The 16,850-nt window shown below is 41.1% G+C and overlaps 1 protein-coding gene across 3 annotated transcripts in view; it reads right to left on the reverse strand.

Moving 5' to 3' along the window:
* Positions 1-16,850, reverse strand: part of NFIA (nuclear factor I A) — a 400,772-nt gene that overhangs the window by 51,655 nt on the left and 332,267 nt on the right. For 2 of the 3 annotated variants that reach the window (XM_005891231.3, XM_070367936.1), the window contains exons 8-9: positions 12,416-12,594; positions 9,846-10,011 (exon numbers count right to left, since the gene is read on the reverse strand). In XM_005891231.3, the coding sequence (XP_005891293.2) occupies positions 9,846-10,011; positions 12,416-12,594 (345 nt within the window). The remainder of the gene's footprint in view (positions 1-9,845; positions 10,012-12,415; positions 12,595-16,850) is intronic. The other variant, XM_070367937.1, reaches the window with a different exon arrangement.

A 16,850-nucleotide genomic window follows, 5' to 3' on the forward strand; every position in this document is an offset into this window, starting at 1 on the left:
AGCCGTGTCCGACTCTGTGCAACCCCATAGAAGGAAGCCCACCAGGCTCCCCCGTCCCTGGGATTGTCCGGGCAAGAACACTAGAGTGGGTTGCCATTTCCTTCTCCAATGCATGAAAGTGAAAAGTGAAAGTGAAGTCGCTCAGTCGTCCCCGACTCTTAGCGACCCCATGGACTACAGCCCACGAGGCTCCTCCATCCATGGGATTTTCCAGGCAAGAGTACTAGAGTGGGGTGCCATTGCCTTCTCCGACTTAGGAACTACCTCCCAACAAAGCAATTTCTATCCTTCAATACACAATCAAGTGTATATATACACCCCCACTCTACAGTAGTATATGTTCTATACATACTGTTTCTTAGCCCTCTCTCTCCTTTGCTGACTTAATATAACTCAAAGATTATTCCATGAATTCATATACACTTATCCTTTATTTTTGACTTCCCTGGTGGCTCAGATGGTAAAAGTGTGTGCTTACAGTGCAGGAGACCTCGGTTCGATCCCTGGGTTGGGAAGATCCCCTGGAGAAGGCAATGGCACCCCACTCCAGTACTCTTGCCTGGAAAATCCCATGGATGGAGGAGCCTGGTGGGCTGCAGTCCATGGGGTCGCAAGAGTCGGACACGACTGAGCGACTTCACTTTCACCCTTATGTTTATTGACTTATTTTTATTTTTGACTGTGCTGGGCCTTTGTTGCTGTGCGGGCTCTTCTCTAGTTGTGGCAAGTGGGGGCCACTCCGTGGCTGCAGTGCACAGACTTCTCACTGCAGTGGCTTCTCTTGTGGAGCACGGGCTCTAGGGCACATGGCTTCAGTAGCTTCAGCTCCCACGCTCTAGAGGACAGGCTCAACAGTTGTGGCACACAAACTTAGTTTCCCCACGGCATGGCACGTGGGATATTCCCGATCAGGGATCGAACCCGTGTCTCCTGCAATGGGCAGGCGGATTCTTTACCGCTGAGCCACCAGGGAAGCAAGCCCCATCCTTCTTTTCAAAGGGTTTTCTAATGTATATCATATTAGTAGATATTTGGATATTTTGGTTTCGATCCCTGGGTTGGGAAGATCCCCTGGAGAAGGCAAAGGCTACCCACTCCAGTGTTCTGGCCTAGAGAATTCCATGGACTATATAGTCCATGGGGTCGCAAAGAGTCGGACATGACTGAGCGACTTTCACTTTCACTCTTTTATTATAATCACTGTTGCAACGAATACTTGATGTATATCTTTGCTCATATGTCCAACACTATGTATGACTTACATTTAAAATTTATATATATAAATATATATATAGTAAAATAGTCCTCTGAAGAGGTTGAACCAACTTACAGTCCTCTAACAGTATAGGAGAATGCCTGTTTTTCACACACTCAACAAGATTATGTCACGATACTTTTCTATATTATTTGAAAGGTCTTTCTCATTTCAATATTTCAAAAAAGTCTACCCTATGTTTTTGTGGTACTTTAAGGTTTAATATTTCTATATTATATTTTTTGTACCACCTGGAATTTATTTTGGTATAAGGAATTTTATTTTTTGTGGACAGCTACTCAGTCATCCCAATATACTTTATTGAATAATTCTTTTCCCTCTTCCATATGAAAATGTCACTATTATCATATCCTAAAATACTGTAGTTAAACTGGTCTCTTTCTGATTCAGAAGAATATAAAAAATTAAAATATAATGGGGATAGAAGCAGTGCTGGCTGAAGAATAAAATTCCATGTGGAAATAGAGAGATCAAAGTAAAATATGGTCCCTGGCACTAAACGACATCAGACATTAACTTAAGAGTAGATAAGAAGAAGGAGGGAGCTCTTTGGAATTGTTCAGTATCCTGTATGTGGTGTTGGGTGGAAGAATCTATGATGTTTTAAAAGCTCACAGAACTGTACACCAAAGGGTGGATTTCATTGAATATAAACTTTTTTTAAAACTTAAAAACTAAAGGAAAAGTTCAGGTACCAGTAAAGAAACACTATTTTATGAAAGGAAGCAAATAACATTTTTAAAATTTGCTCTTGTCATTATCTACTGGCTCTTCTCTGAAAGAGGAAATACATTCCTTATATCATTTAAAAATTGTGTATACGACATATTCACTGACTTGTTCTAAATTCAATTACTGATTAAAATTAACACATAAAAAAGTGTTGATGAAAAAGAGAGCCATCATTATTTGGGTCAAAACTCAGAGAGTAATTCTTCTAAGCATTCATCAACAGTCCAAGCTCTGGAGAGCTCTAAGGAACAAAGAACCTCCGGCTTTAGCAATAGCTACTGTTTTCCCACCTTCTCGCTATTCTTTGCTTATCTCCTTTCTTCTGCTCTCTTTCCTTTCTCTGCTAACAAAAAGTTATTCTCAGCAACGGAAACTGATCCACACCGAAGCATAAATGACCACTAGTATCTTCCTTTGTACTTCTCCCATAGGATCTGCACTGCAAACTTGGAAATTGGGCTAAAGCGAAGATCCTCAAAGGATGCTCTGGCCAAGTGTATGAACTGCAGGTTCAAGGTGGCTGGGTGTGAGTCATGACGTTGCTACACTTGACTGAGTGATCTTGAGAAAGTTATCTATCTCTTCACACCCTGTGTTTCTCCATTAAGGTATTTACTTTTCAAAGTATGCACTTCATAGCATTAATGTGAGGATTAAAACAAGATAATATATAAAAAGCACTTTTTAAAGTGCTTGGTTTTAATAAAAGCTCAACATTTTGTTGTGTTATTAATTTCAGACAAGAATAGGCAGTTTGTGGTTCCCTGGTAACCAGAAATCGTGCCGTATTGCTTTGTAATTCGGCTACAGGAGGAGCTAGCACCATGCGACCATAGGATTATTCTTTTTCATCTAGATGGCTTATTGCAGTAAAGAATCAGCCTGCAATGCAAGAGACACAGGAGACATGGGTTTGATCCCTGAGTCAGGAAGATCCCCTGGAGAAGGAAATGGCAACCCTCTTCAGTGTTCTTGTCTGGAGAATCCCATGGACAAAGGAGCCTGGTGGGCTACAGTCCACGGGGTTGGAAAAGAGTCAGACGTGACTGAGCGACTGAGTGCCCACGCACACTATGGGATTATAATCTTGGGAAATTTGAGATTCCATTCTTGAATCTCAGTTTCCTTATCTATAAAATCCTGACTTCCTGAGTCTTAAGAAGTTGGAAATGAGATAAAATATACATGTAAAGAGCTCTGCTAACCAAAAAGCACTGAACATATGTTAATTATTATACTAGGAAATTTCAATCCTGGTCAGAGATTATTGTTACATTCTCAATTAACAGGTTCAAACTCATTCATACAATGAATGTATACAAGATTCATCAGAGATATAAAAATAAAAAGGGAACTTGTTATTACATGCTTCTAATTTAATAGAATTCTAGTTTAAAAAAATCAGAAGTTCATGGCTAAGACAGGATGGAGAAAACTGTTTATAAGTCTTTCATGCATTTTTAAATTGAGTTTTTGTGTTCCTAATTAATTTAAAAAAGGAAAATATTCATGTTTTATCTTCTATCATAATTCAAAAATGTTTTTTTTTTTCTTTTCATTATAATTCTAGGCTATGATGCCAATCTTCAGTTTCTTTTCTGGAAAAGTCCATTTTTATAGTATGTTCTTGGTGCCAACCTATTATAAAAAATTGAATTTTACAATGCAATTAAGAAAATGAATTGTGCATTTTGAATTATCATACCACAAACAGATCCAAATGTAATGAGAGATTTGCCTATTCTTGAGCTGTTATCCTCAGGACTCTTAGGAATATCCATTTGTTTGATCACATATTTGAAAAGGAGTCCCTTCCCAATTAATGAGATGGTGCATGTAGAAAAACTCAGTACACTGCAAAGAACAGCAGTAGGTAGGATGTTATTACAATTAGTCTCACCAGTAAAATACCTAACATGCATGGATGGATGTTCAGTTGCGTTTGACTCTTTTGCCACCCCATGGACTGTAGCCCGCCAGGCTCCTCTGTCCATGGGATTTTCCAGGCAAAAATACTAGAGTAGGTTGCCATTTTCTCCTCCAGGGGATCTTTCTGACCCAGGGATCGAACTTGCGTCTGCTGCATCGGCATGTATTCTTTACCACTGAGCCACCTAGGAAGCCCAAGATTCCTAATGCTAAGTCACTTCAGTCGTGTCCGACTCTGTGCGACCCCACAGATGGCAGCCCACCAGGCTCCCCCGTCCCTGGGATTCTCCAGGCAAGAACACTGGAGTGGGCTGCCACCTCCTTCTCCAATGCATGAAAGTGAAAAGTGAAAGTGAACTCGCTCAGTTGTGTCCGACTCTTCGCGACCCCATGGACTGTAGCCCACTAGGCTCCTCCGTCCATGGGATTTTCCAGGCAAGAGTACCTAATAGGCATCTCCAAATATAACTTGGTCAAACTAAACTTATGATCCCCGCCCCTTGCCCAGAACTGAGCTTCCTGTAACTTTTTCAACTCACTTTATGGCAACTCCACACTTCCAATTGCTCAGGTCAAAAATCTAGGTGTCTTTGCTGATATCTCCAGTTTTTTGTTTTTCTTTTTTCCTCAACTCACATCTAACATGTCAGTAAATGTTATCACCTTTATCTTTCATATATTTCTCACCACCCCTACTGCCTCCCCAGGGGCTTCCCTGGTGGCTCAGTGGTAAAGAATTCACCTGCCAACACAGGGGCCATGGGTTCGATCCCTGGGTCTGGAAGATCCCCTGGAGGAGGGCATGGTACCCACTCCCGTATTCTTGCCTGGAGAATCCTATGGACAGAGAAGCCTGGTGGGCTACAGTCCACAGGGTTGCAAAGGCTTGGACATGACTGAAGTGACTGAGAATGCACTGCCCCTATATGGGTTCAGATCATTAGCAGCTCTTGCCTGCAATACTGCAAGGGTATGCCACCCCTTCCCTGCGTTACTTTTTCCCACTGTACTTCCTGGTCCCTGACTCACTAACTTACTTATTCTTTGTTGTTCGTCCCCTCCCTCTAGAATGTAAATGCCACAAGGGAAGCGGACGGTCTGCTTTGTTCACTTTTGGATCCCTCTGCCTAGAATGGTGGCTGGCATGTAGAAGACACTCATATTTATTGATTTAAAAATAAGCCTCATAACTAGTCCTCCTATTTTAATTCTTGCTTCATGAAATCTATTTTCAGCAAAGCCTTCAAAGCGTTTATGTTAAAACCTAACTCGTGTCACTCCTTTGCTCCCCATCTCAGAACAAATGCCAAAGTCCTAACGTGGCCCATAAGAACCTTCAACATTTGCTGCCTCCATGAGCCTGAGCCTCCCCTCTGCTCCCCAGCTCCCAGTCATATCCTCGTTCATCCACATTACTTCTCAGGCATGGCCTCCCCCTACTTTCGTTCATTCACTCATTATGGTCGCATCACACTGGCCTCTGGGTTTTGCTCCTCAAACACGCAGGCTGGACTGGCTGATCCTCCTGCTCGGAAACTCCTCCCTCTACAGTCTCATGGCTCATTCTCTTGCCTCTGCTGGACTTTGTTCAAACCTCCCCTTCTCAGACAGGCCTTCTCCGACCGCCCTGTTTAGGTTGTATCCAACCCCCACTAATCCCAACCCCTCTGTGCTTCGCTTTCCTACTATTGTATCAGCATCTCACATCACTCCTACCTGTTATACTTGTTATTTTATTCATCGTCCTCTGTAAAATGAATGCTCCACAAAATCAGGGATTTTTCATCTTTTTCGTTTCCCGCAGAATCCTAGTATCTGCAACGCTGCTTTGCACATAGTGGCTAGTCAATAACTGTTTACTGAATGAATGAAAGAAGTGATATTCTCTCACCGGTTATCTAAACCCAGTTAATCAGCAGAAGTAGAATCCACCCACTGTGAACTACTCTTACCAGTTATTCCGTTTGTCATGGTATCCTAAACAGATCTGGCATAGTATATATCAATCTTCCTCCAAACATATCAACTATATGAATGTCCTCCTTGAGAGAACAGAACTGTTATTTCCACCCTCACTACTCTTTTTTAGGCCTCTGGTAAGGATTTTTCCATTAAAACATATTATTTTATAGGCAAATATTTTCCCCCAAATCTGTCTTACCCTCGTTTTCCCGGTGGCAGCTGCAAAGTTGCACATTGGTGCCAGAGGCAACTGATTAGTTTAAAAACACATACTCTGCTTTAGGCTGGCACCCACTTGTATTTTATAAATGAGCATATTCAAAATGGTGTCTTGGACTTTGTCTACAGCACAGCACATCTGTCGCCCCACTTTGTCCTGACAACCTGTCTGTGACAGTATGAAGAGCAGTTAGGGTTATTCCTGTTAACAGACATGGGAGTCCAGGCCCAGAAAAGTTGTCAGTATAGGTGATTCCTACTTTCCTTTTTAAAACCTTATTTTATCGCAAATCATCTTAAACCTCTCAGTAGAAAAGACTGTCCCAGGGTATACAATTAGTGGTTTTGAAAAAGACTCAATATCAGATATACTGTCGGGATGTTGAACATCTGTACTTAATAATACCCTGTCGTGATGTTTCTTCTTGCTAAAGTTGAGCTCTAATAAACTGACAAAGATAAACAGGATCCAACCACCCTGTGGCTGTAATTTCTAAGAAAGCACAGAATTAATGAAATGATACTTCTGCTCTAAATTTTTATCCAGTGGTAATCCAATGTCAGACACCCCCCCTCCTTCCACACACAAGCTGGTTTCTGAGGAGAAGTTCTACCTTCTCCCTCAGGCTTGAAACATCAGAATGCTACCCCTACTAGCTAAGAAGTCACTCCCTCCAAAAAAACCCCACCTGAGGCCCCACACCTGGACCCAACTCCCTCCCAAGTCCTCTCGTGGCACCGATGCACACCTCTGTCCCAGTGCTGTCTGGGCGAGCTGCCTGGACCCCAGCTGTCTCCCACAACAAACCCCGAGTTTCTTTGGAGAAGAAGTGAATCATCCTTGTATCCCAAGTGGCTAACACAGTCCTTGGTACATGACAGATGCCTAATATATGAAGGATGAATAAATGAATGAAAGGAGGCAGTCTTCCCAGTGTGGGCTGGTGGGCTTTTAGATTTTTAATTTGAGAGGCTTCTCCTATACTATAAATTACAGGTTTCCCAGACTATCACTGTCTTAAAAGTAAAGTAGAAGATAGCTGATATACTGCTCTGAAATAACATATTACTGTGAATTCAGCAAACCCCAGGAAAGACCAGAAACAAGGGCTAAAATTTATGATGATAAAAACCTTTCTATGCCATCAGTAGAACACTTGGTTTTGACTACATTCCTAGAATCCTAGGATTCAAAAAGTAGGTATAAAATTATGTAAATATCAAACTTTTGTTCCCCTTTCCTGAAATTCTTTTTCCCAAAATCTCTAAACCCTGTGCTAAGGAACAGGCAACCATATGAGCTGGATCTGCCAAGGCCTCCTCCACACCTCTTCCCATCACGTTAAATGAATGCTTGGGGCTGGGCACAGGAGGACAGTGGTTATGTTCTCATCAAGGCATTAGATGCAATCCATGGAAGGAAGCCCAGGAACAGACTCATACCAACCTGATTGAGGGGTTGAGTAGCTTCTACACGTCCTACAGACACGTTTCTTCATTAGCCTAGCCTGGGAGGCTTCCACTAGTTAAGAGTTTTGGTAAATAAAGAAATGAAAGTGTTAGTCGCTCAGCTGTGTCTGACTGTGCCACCCCATGGACTATAGCAAACCAGACTCCTCTGTCCATGGGATTCTCCAGGCAAGAATACTGGAGTGGGTTGCCATTCCCTTCTCCAGGGGATCTTCCTGACCCAGGGGATCGAACCCAGGTCTCCTGCATGGCAGGCAGATTCTTTACTGTCTGAGCCAACAGATAAGCCCCTGGGAGATAATATAATGGTCCAATTTATTTGGTGGTGGTGTGGTGCTTATCGTGGCTGATTTCACATAACCTTGCCCAGCTAGGGATTACTGCCCACATTCGACAGATGAGGAAACTTGGGATTGGAAGGGAAACATAGCTACCAATGTGAAAGGTGGGGGTTTGAGCCCTTATCCTTTAGACTTATTCTATGTAGAATAAGAACATTAAACAAGGTTTTCTGAGAGCTCAGCCAATGTCCTGTACATCTAGAGAGACAGAAAAGTGGTACAATATGCACCAGTGGTGCAACAGCACAATAAGCATGCAGTTGCCAATGTGTAAGTCAATATCCCCAGCGACTAGATTTAACAGAGTTTGAGGATGGTTATTCTCTGACTAGTTTGAAGATGTTACATGAATACACAATAAGGAGGACTCACCTACAAGCTTCTACTTCTCAGAAGCTTCTTTTCTGAGCGTCCAAGATCCTTATAGCAAGCCTAGTTTGCTTCCTATGTCATTGGACACTCAGGGTTTTCTCATTTGTTGAACCACTTCTTACCAAGAGAAGTCAGCCTGCCCAGAATTTCCTCTAGACTCTCAGTCTTTTTGCTATAAAACCAGAATCCATGCACAATGCCACTCACTTCTGCATGCATTATCAAAATGAATACATACTAGATAACCTGAATCTCACCCATACCCATAAGGGGCTTTAGATATTTGAAATCAGTATCCCCCACATTAAGTTCAATGAACATTGTATCAACAGAGGCTCATTTTTTCTCTTTGGCCCTCCTGTATTCAATACCACACTGTCCTGAACACCGAGAGGTTTGAATCATCCTTCACTATACTCATCCAAATGGCTGTCCAAGCCCAAAAGCTTATGTCTGGAAAACAGCTCTTCTTGGGCTTTCTTCCATTCAATTTCCATAGCTGCTGCTCAAGTTCCTGATCTTACTGCTTCTTTCCTGGTCTATGCTCACTTCTTCCTCTGTAGATGCCTTGTGTCCAGCCTCACTTCCTTGAAGACCTTCTCTCTTTAGGGTCACTGTCACAGTTCCCATTCTTTCCTATGCCTTGATCCCTCTGTAGTGCTTTAGAGAAGGTGGTCAGCACACCCCCTATCAAGATTAGGTAGTCTCATCCATTACCTGGGAACTCTGCCTACAGCCACCACTCTTCCTGTCATTATCTCAGGTATAATAAAAGACAAATTTATGTGTTCAACCTATTTCTATTCCCTTGTCATCTTTAAAATATCAGGAAATACCAGGAGAGTTGTTCTCTCTCTAATTTATCAAATAATCCTATACTGTCAGATCACACTTCCCAGAGTATTCAGAGAAGAGCCAAGAGTTCTTTTCTCTTTCCTTCCAATTGCATTTTCCATCTCCTCCCTCTGCCAATCTTAGCTAGGCAACTGCCATGGCTACTAGCTCTGATCTTCTGCCAGTCTCTTTTGCTGGTGAATGCTCAATGTACACACCTTTGAATTGGTTACTTTCATCTAAACTTTTTTTTCTATTTGATGGATGAGGTACCTAATCTTTGTAGCTCATCAAATGCATTTCTCTTGGATTGTAAGTTACGGGAAGGCAGGGCTCTACCAAAGTATGAGGAATTTTTGCTAGTAAGATTCATAGAGGTAGATGTTGTTTGATGATCATGAGGATAGCATTCAAAGCCACTCAAATAATATACAACACTGAGTAATTCATATTTTCACTTTCAGTCCTGGGCATGTAGTTGTACCATTTCATCCACCCAACACCCAGTCATTTTCACACTTGGTATAGTTGGTGGTACCCTAGAGCAGTATCTGCTTTGATCTGGTCTTGGTTCTGCAAACTCATGCTACAACCATCACTGGGGATCGTGCCTTTCACTAAAGCCTATGCAGTGAGGGGCCAAGCTGAGATGTTGATTCAAGTGCACAGAGCTTTGTAAGTGACCGGCGCCTTGTCTCAGCCATACTTACTTGGTGAGGTGGGGGAGGCTGCGCCTCCTTCTGTTGACGTGGTTGGAGGCTTCGTGTCTGGCACCGGCAGGGGCACAGGCCTGGCCATCGGTGGTGGCGGTGGTGGTGGCAACATGGGGGTGGGAAGGAATGGGTTGTGCACTTTGCCTTGGCTACTCCCGTTGGGCTGCCAGGGTGGGAACAAAACAAAGCATGCCCAGGAAAAAGAAGACACAGATAAGAACCATTAGCTGCTTCTGAAAACAAACGATTCGTTAGGCGTTAGGCACATTTTATGCAAATTACTAAGTATTTTAGCTGCTTGAATTCTTCCATAAGAGCATATGGATGACGAAACGTAGGTTGTTCTTAAGACATTCCACAAAAGTACAGTCTTGGGCACACATGCTCCATGTATCCTAAACTTATCTCTTGAATTACTTTGACCTTCTTTGCATTTGATTCTATGAAAGGACCTGCCAACTCGTGCTTGGAATGCTTTGATTCGGTACTAACTGTGACCTTTGTCATCATTCTCATGATTATTAAATATTAATTTAATTTCTAAGTGTTTTATAGAATGCGGAATTATTCCATCACGCCTATTTATATAGATATAGTGAAGTTTCCTAAATATGCATTTGAGATTAAAAAAATATTTTATTTTCACTCTTCAAAGTTGATATTATATAACATTTAATAAATATGTTAAGTGAACATAAAAAATTTCTTTCACATATTGTATAACATCAGGCACAGAAACTTTAGAATTCAGCTGTCAAAATTCTGCTAAGGAAAAATATCACTTCTAATTTTGATTTAAATTATATAAGCATATGCCATAAGAGTCATATTTATTTGGCTGCCTGATGTTAGAACAACCAAGTAACAGCTCTTTAACAAAAGAAAAGTTTTCTTCTGAAGAAAGCAATAAAATCCATTTATTTTCAAGTTTTTCCACATAGTCCCATGAAGAGACCTGCCTTAAACCCTATAAAATTTTGATCAAAATGTAAAACTGGGCATTTGACAGTTATATAGGATGATGTCAGGACTATTAAAAAAGAAGTTAGAAATCTGAAAGTCAGATGCTTGATGCTGGTGATCACTTCAGTCTTTTCATGGCTTCCCAAGTGGCCTTTCTGCCTCTGGCCTTCAGTGACATCGTTCACTCAGCAATAACATCTCCTATTTCAGCTCTAGTCCTGAATCAAAATTCAGCTGAAGGAAATGCTGTTGTCCCAGGCTTTTAAGTTTAAGCTTAATAACTCTGCAGAGGAAGTCTCACTCCCTCATCAACATTCACTTATATATTTAGTATTGTTCCTCAAAGACAATCTCATCTGACAGTCAGAATGTTGTGCTTTCTTGCCAACAAACTTGCCTGTGTGTTATTTCTGAGTGGGCTAAAAGTCCGTAAGTGAATGCTTTAGAATACGCCAAGCAAATGAATACACAAGCAAAAAGAAAAAAGGCTCCATATTGATTTGTTGTCTAGACAGAAATGTATCTGCTAACACATCACCAGACATTAGTCAAAGCTGCCTTTTCTGTCTCAGATATGCAGAATCAGGTATTTCTTTAACCAAGAAAATCAGTGATAGAATGGTGTGATAAAATATTCTAGATTAGGCAATCATAATCATGGTTCATCTGTGGCTTCATGTGCAGTTATTAGGATAAAAGGAAAATTACATTTGGCTTTATGCTGTTCATTATTTCCAATTTATTATTATTGGCCTTGGGATATAGCTATCCATTGTAAACATTTGGTTCTACATTTGAAACAAAATTTGTGATTTTTAAAAAATGGGAGGGGAGTCTGATAGAGAATGGATACATGTATATGGATGGCTGTGTCCCTTCGCTGTTTACCTGAAACTATCATAATATTGTTAATCAGCTAGACCCCAGTACAAAATAAAAAGTTAAAAAAAAATCACTTTTACTTTAGGAATGTTGTTTCAGTTTGTGATTTAGCTTATTTGAGAAAAAAATTGAAATCTTCATTCAAATCGATTGAGGACTGTTTAGCTGTATACAAAGATAAGTGGGAAAGATAACTACTTGCAGAAATAGCAAACTATAATAAACTACTTCGAGCATCTTGAGTTCAAGTACTGGTCAACTTGATGTAAAGTGTTAGAAGACTATTTTTAAAAAATATCAACTTAGCTGATCTGAAACATCTGTGCCCCCTCCTCCCCTACCGCTCCCTACCACTCAAAATCATTATTTAAAATTATTTGGTCTTTCTATTTTGTTAACTGTGTGAGCCCTTGAGTTAGTGTGCAGGAGGTGGAATTATCTGCCCACAGACCTTAGAAGGTTATACAGTTCACCCTTGAGATGATTTATATCCATAAACTTGACAGTTGAGAAGTTAACACAAACACTGTTTTTAAATCCTGGCCAATCCCTCTTAGAGTAAGTTAACTTTCCCACAATCTAGAATAAATATGACATTTGCCTGTAGTCAGTCAGCACGACACTGGAGCACCACGTCACATGGTCATAAGGTCTTCCCTTGTTATTTTTACATTTGGTTAATATTTCTAAAGAAATTGGGAAAAAAAAAGAATTTTCCTTACATTGAGGAACCCCACCTGTCCAGCCTGCTGACCAGCATCAGGGCAGACAAGTTGGACAAACTCTTTCAGCGTCTCCTGAGGGTGATAGCGGATGGCTGGGTGAGAGAAGTAAGGCCCGGGCTGCTGGATGATGGGTGACGTCGGAAAATGAAGAGTCGATGGTGTTGCGTGTGGACTTGCTGTAGGAAAACAAAACATCAGAGTTAACAGAGAAAGACTTGCTTTGCCACAGCATTTAAACCAGATTCAACTTCCTCTTAAAATTTCTTCTCCTGACTCAATTCACAGTAACTGCTTGTGTGACAGCATTTAATACTGGAGAGGTCTGATAGATTTTCTTCCTTAAAGCTCTAAGACAAACATGGAGGTTAGATTAGGGTAGAGTTTCAAGCTGTCTTTCTATTTTCAGTGGACATGAGTTATAAAGGCATTAATAATCCTTGGTGAAGCTGAAGATTATTCATTACTTTAAGAGCCTTTTTAATGAAGCAGGCAATAAAAAATGTATTTGGTAGATTAGACCTGATTTAACTGACATTACATATGACAAATTCTAGTTTGCACATATGGATCCCCTTTCATGCTGAGCATTCCATAGACAATAATTCATTGTTAAAGCTCTTATACCCCTTTCAAGGAAATTTCTAGGGACTAATTCAGGATGAAATTTTTTTGAAGTCTGTAGTAAATGATCACTTAATGAACCCAGGCAATTTGGGTGCCTCACTTTACATGGAAGGTTTCAAAGCCAAACTCTGAAAAGCATAGATGTTAGTTAGAGCAGGGAAACCCACAGGCAGAGGAGATAGGCAGTGACCCCTGCTAAATTGCTGGCCCTCTGCTCATACAAACTCAGACAACTATCACTCCCTTATATCTGAAACTGTATCTGAACCTATATATTGAGTTTCACTGATATAGGAAGAATATTGTATTAGGCTAAAAAATTGTATGTGAAGTGCTTAATAATTTTGCCTTGGAAGACTTCTGCCCTTCACATGGAAGGGTGATTGGTAAAGCCTGCTGGAGGGTAAGAAGAGCATGTGGGAAGGGCTGGAGACACAAACCAAATAACGCCAACATGGCAGCTCTCATCTCCCAAAGAGGGCCAAGGAGACATCTCCCAAGTAGAAGCAGATGAGAGCATTTATTTTTCCTTACTTTTTGCAGTTTAAACCTTTAAACTCCAGGAGCCCCTGCAAAGAGGAAACAAACGAATACCCAAATATTTGGAAAGTAAGACTTTCCTAACATTGAGAATGACTCAATAAAACTGAAGAGCAAGTAAGCAAGACTGGCCACATTTTCTACCACCATTTGATCAGTAAGTCTGAGGACTGTCAAAAAAGGATGCATCTCTATTGATCCCTGGACATGGGTTCTCTGTTCTCTACTGTATCTGTAGGACTGGGGCATTTTCTGACTAATAATTGGGAGTGGCAAGAACTCTGAGGTTTTGAGTGGCATCTGTAGTTTTTCAAGAGTAGAAACAGGAGTCTGGAATGGGATCAACAGTCCAGTCGATACCATGCAGATGACTTGATAAGATTTCTTCATTTATGCCACCTTTAATCCATCCAAAAATATTCCTAGGCTCTTACTGCGGGCTTGGGACACAACACTGAGATGACACAAAGTTGTCTTCAGTCCTACAATTGAGGGATTCTTGAATAAAACCAATTCGTATTGGCTCTTCTCTCTTCACCATCTTAGTAAATAAAAAGCTTCAGATGCTTAAGTGGAAAGTGATGAATGGTTGTAAGATTATGAAATTGTGGTGGCCAGCAGAGAATGCTGGCAAGGGAAAAACTAACTTGAGTAGACTGGACAGATAAAAGTTAAATAGTAAATAGTTTATCCCTCCGTTTAATGGATTCACTGTCATATCCCCAGAACAGTGTCTGGCACTCAGTAAATATCTGCTGATGGTACAATGAATGATCAGATATATAAGTGTACAGAAATTAATAAAGTGGCCATACAAATAAATATAAACTTAAAAAAAATTTCCTGGCAAAAAGCCATGGAGCTTATAGAAAAACTGGTAAAACGTAGGACTTAATATGGGCTCAGTCACTTCAGTCATGTCTGACTCTTTGCGATACTACGGACTGTAGCCTGCCAGGCTCGTTTGTCCATGGGATTTTCCAGGCAAGAATACTGGAGTGAATTGCCATAGCCTCCTCCAGGGGATCTTCCCAACTCAGGGATCAAACTTGTGTTCTCTTATGTCTCCTGCATTGGCAGGCAGGTTCTTTACCATTAGTACCACCTGGGAAGCCCAGGACTTAATATACTGGATGATAAATCTTGGAATCCATTATAATCTCTGAGTTAAAATCTGCAGCTAGAAAGTTAAATGACTTTAGCTATCTCTTACGATGCAAAAGGCTTTAAAGAACCCAAGGAATTTTTTCATCTAATATGGTATGCTCGTCTTTGCTGGTAGAAAGAAACTTTCACCCAGTAGCCTGTATTTGACCAAATAGTTTCTAGTTAGAGATGGAATGTGGCATTTCCCAGATGAGGCTGGGAATGTACTGAGCACAATGAAATGATACACTCAACTTTTGCCCCATGACAAACACAAAGGTGGCACCTCCATTGTCAAGAGCCTACAGGAAGCAGACCTTCATAATAAAGTGGCAATGCTTCGGGTGCTTAAGTGGAAAGTGATGAATGGTTGTGAGATTATGAAATTGTGGTGGCCAGCAGAGAATGCTGGCAAGGGAAAAATTAACTTGAGCAGACTGGACAGATAAAAGTTAAAGAAACCTGATAGAAGAAATATTTTAACGGGACCATGAAATTCCTTCCTTAATTGTTTAATCAACACCCTTGCCCTTTCTGTTGCTGTTGTTCTTGTTGAAAAATATGTAAAAGAAAATCATTAACAACTAAAATGCAGACCTTAGTTTCTTTGTTCAGTTCAGTCGCTCAGTCGTGTCTGACTCTTTGCGACTCCATGAACTGCAGCACGCCAGACCCCCTGTCCATCACCAACTCCTGGAGTTCACTCAAACTCACGTCCATCGAGTTGGTGATGCCATCCAGCCATCTTATCCTCTGTCATCCCCTTCTCCTCCTGCCCCCAATCCCCCCCGAGCATCAGGGTCTTTTCCAATGAGTCAACTCTTCGCATCAGGTGGCCAAAGTGTTGGAGTTTCAGCTTCAGCATCAGTCCTTCCAAAGAACACCCAGGACTGATCTCCTTTAGAATGGACTGGTTGGATCTCCTTGCAGTCCAAGGGACTCTCAAGAGTCTTCTCCAACACCACAGTTCAAAAGCATCAATTCTTTGGCGCTCAGATTTCTTCACAGTCCAACTCTCACATCCACACATGACCACTGGAAAAACCATAATCTTCACTAGATGGACCTTTGTTGACAAAGTAATGTCTCTGCTTTTTAATATGCTGTCTAGGTTGGTCATAACTTTCCTTCCAAGGAGTAAGCGTCTTTTAGTTTCATGGCTGCAATCACCATCTGCAGTGATTTTGGAGCCCCCCAAAATAAAGTCTGACACTGTTTCCACTGTTTCCCCATCTATTTGCCATGAAGTGATGGGACCAGATGCCATGATCTTTGTTTTCTGAATGTTGAGCTTTAAGCCAACTTTTTCACTCTCCTCTTTCACTCTCATCAAGAGGCTTTTGAGTTCCTCTTCACTTTCTGCCATAAGGGTGGTGTCATCTGCATACCTGAGGTTATTGATATTTCTCCCGGCAATCTTGACTCCAGTTTGTGCTTCTTCCAACTCAGTGTTTCTCATGATGTACTCTGCATATAAGTTAAATAAGCAGGGTGACAATATACAGCCTTGACGTACTCCTTTTCCTATTTGGAACCAGTCTGTTGTTCCATGTCCAGTTCTAACTGTTGCTTTCTGACCTGCATATAGGTTTCTCAAGAGGCAGGTCAGCTGGTCTGGTATTCCCATCTCTTTCAGAATTTTCCACAGTTTATTGTGATCCACACAGTCAAAGACTTTGCCATAGTCAATAAAGCAGAAATAGATGTTTTTCTGGAACACTCTTCTTTTTTCCATGGTCCAGCAGATGTTGGCAATTTGATCTCTGGTTCCTCTGCCTTTTCTAAAACCAGCTTGAACATCTGGAAGTTCACGGTTCATGTGTTGCTGAAGCCTGGCTTGGAGAATTTTGAGCATTACTTTACTAGCGTGTGAGATGAGTGCAATTGTGCGGTAGTTTGAGCATTCTTTGGCATTGCCTTTCTTTGGGAATGGAATGAAAACTGACCTTTTCCAGTCCTGTGGCCACTGCTGAGTTTTCCAAATTTGCTGGCATATTGAGTGCAGCACTTTCAGAGCATCATCTTTCAGGATTTGAAATAGCTCAACTGGAATTCCATCACCTCCACTAGCTTTGTTCATAGTGATGCTTTCTAAGGCCCACTTGACTTCACATTCCAGGAT

Source organism: Bos mutus, chromosome 3, assembly GCF_027580195.1.
Source record: "Bos mutus isolate GX-2022 chromosome 3, NWIPB_WYAK_1.1, whole genome shotgun sequence".
NCBI classification, from domain to species: domain Eukaryota; kingdom Metazoa; phylum Chordata; class Mammalia; order Artiodactyla; family Bovidae; genus Bos; species Bos mutus.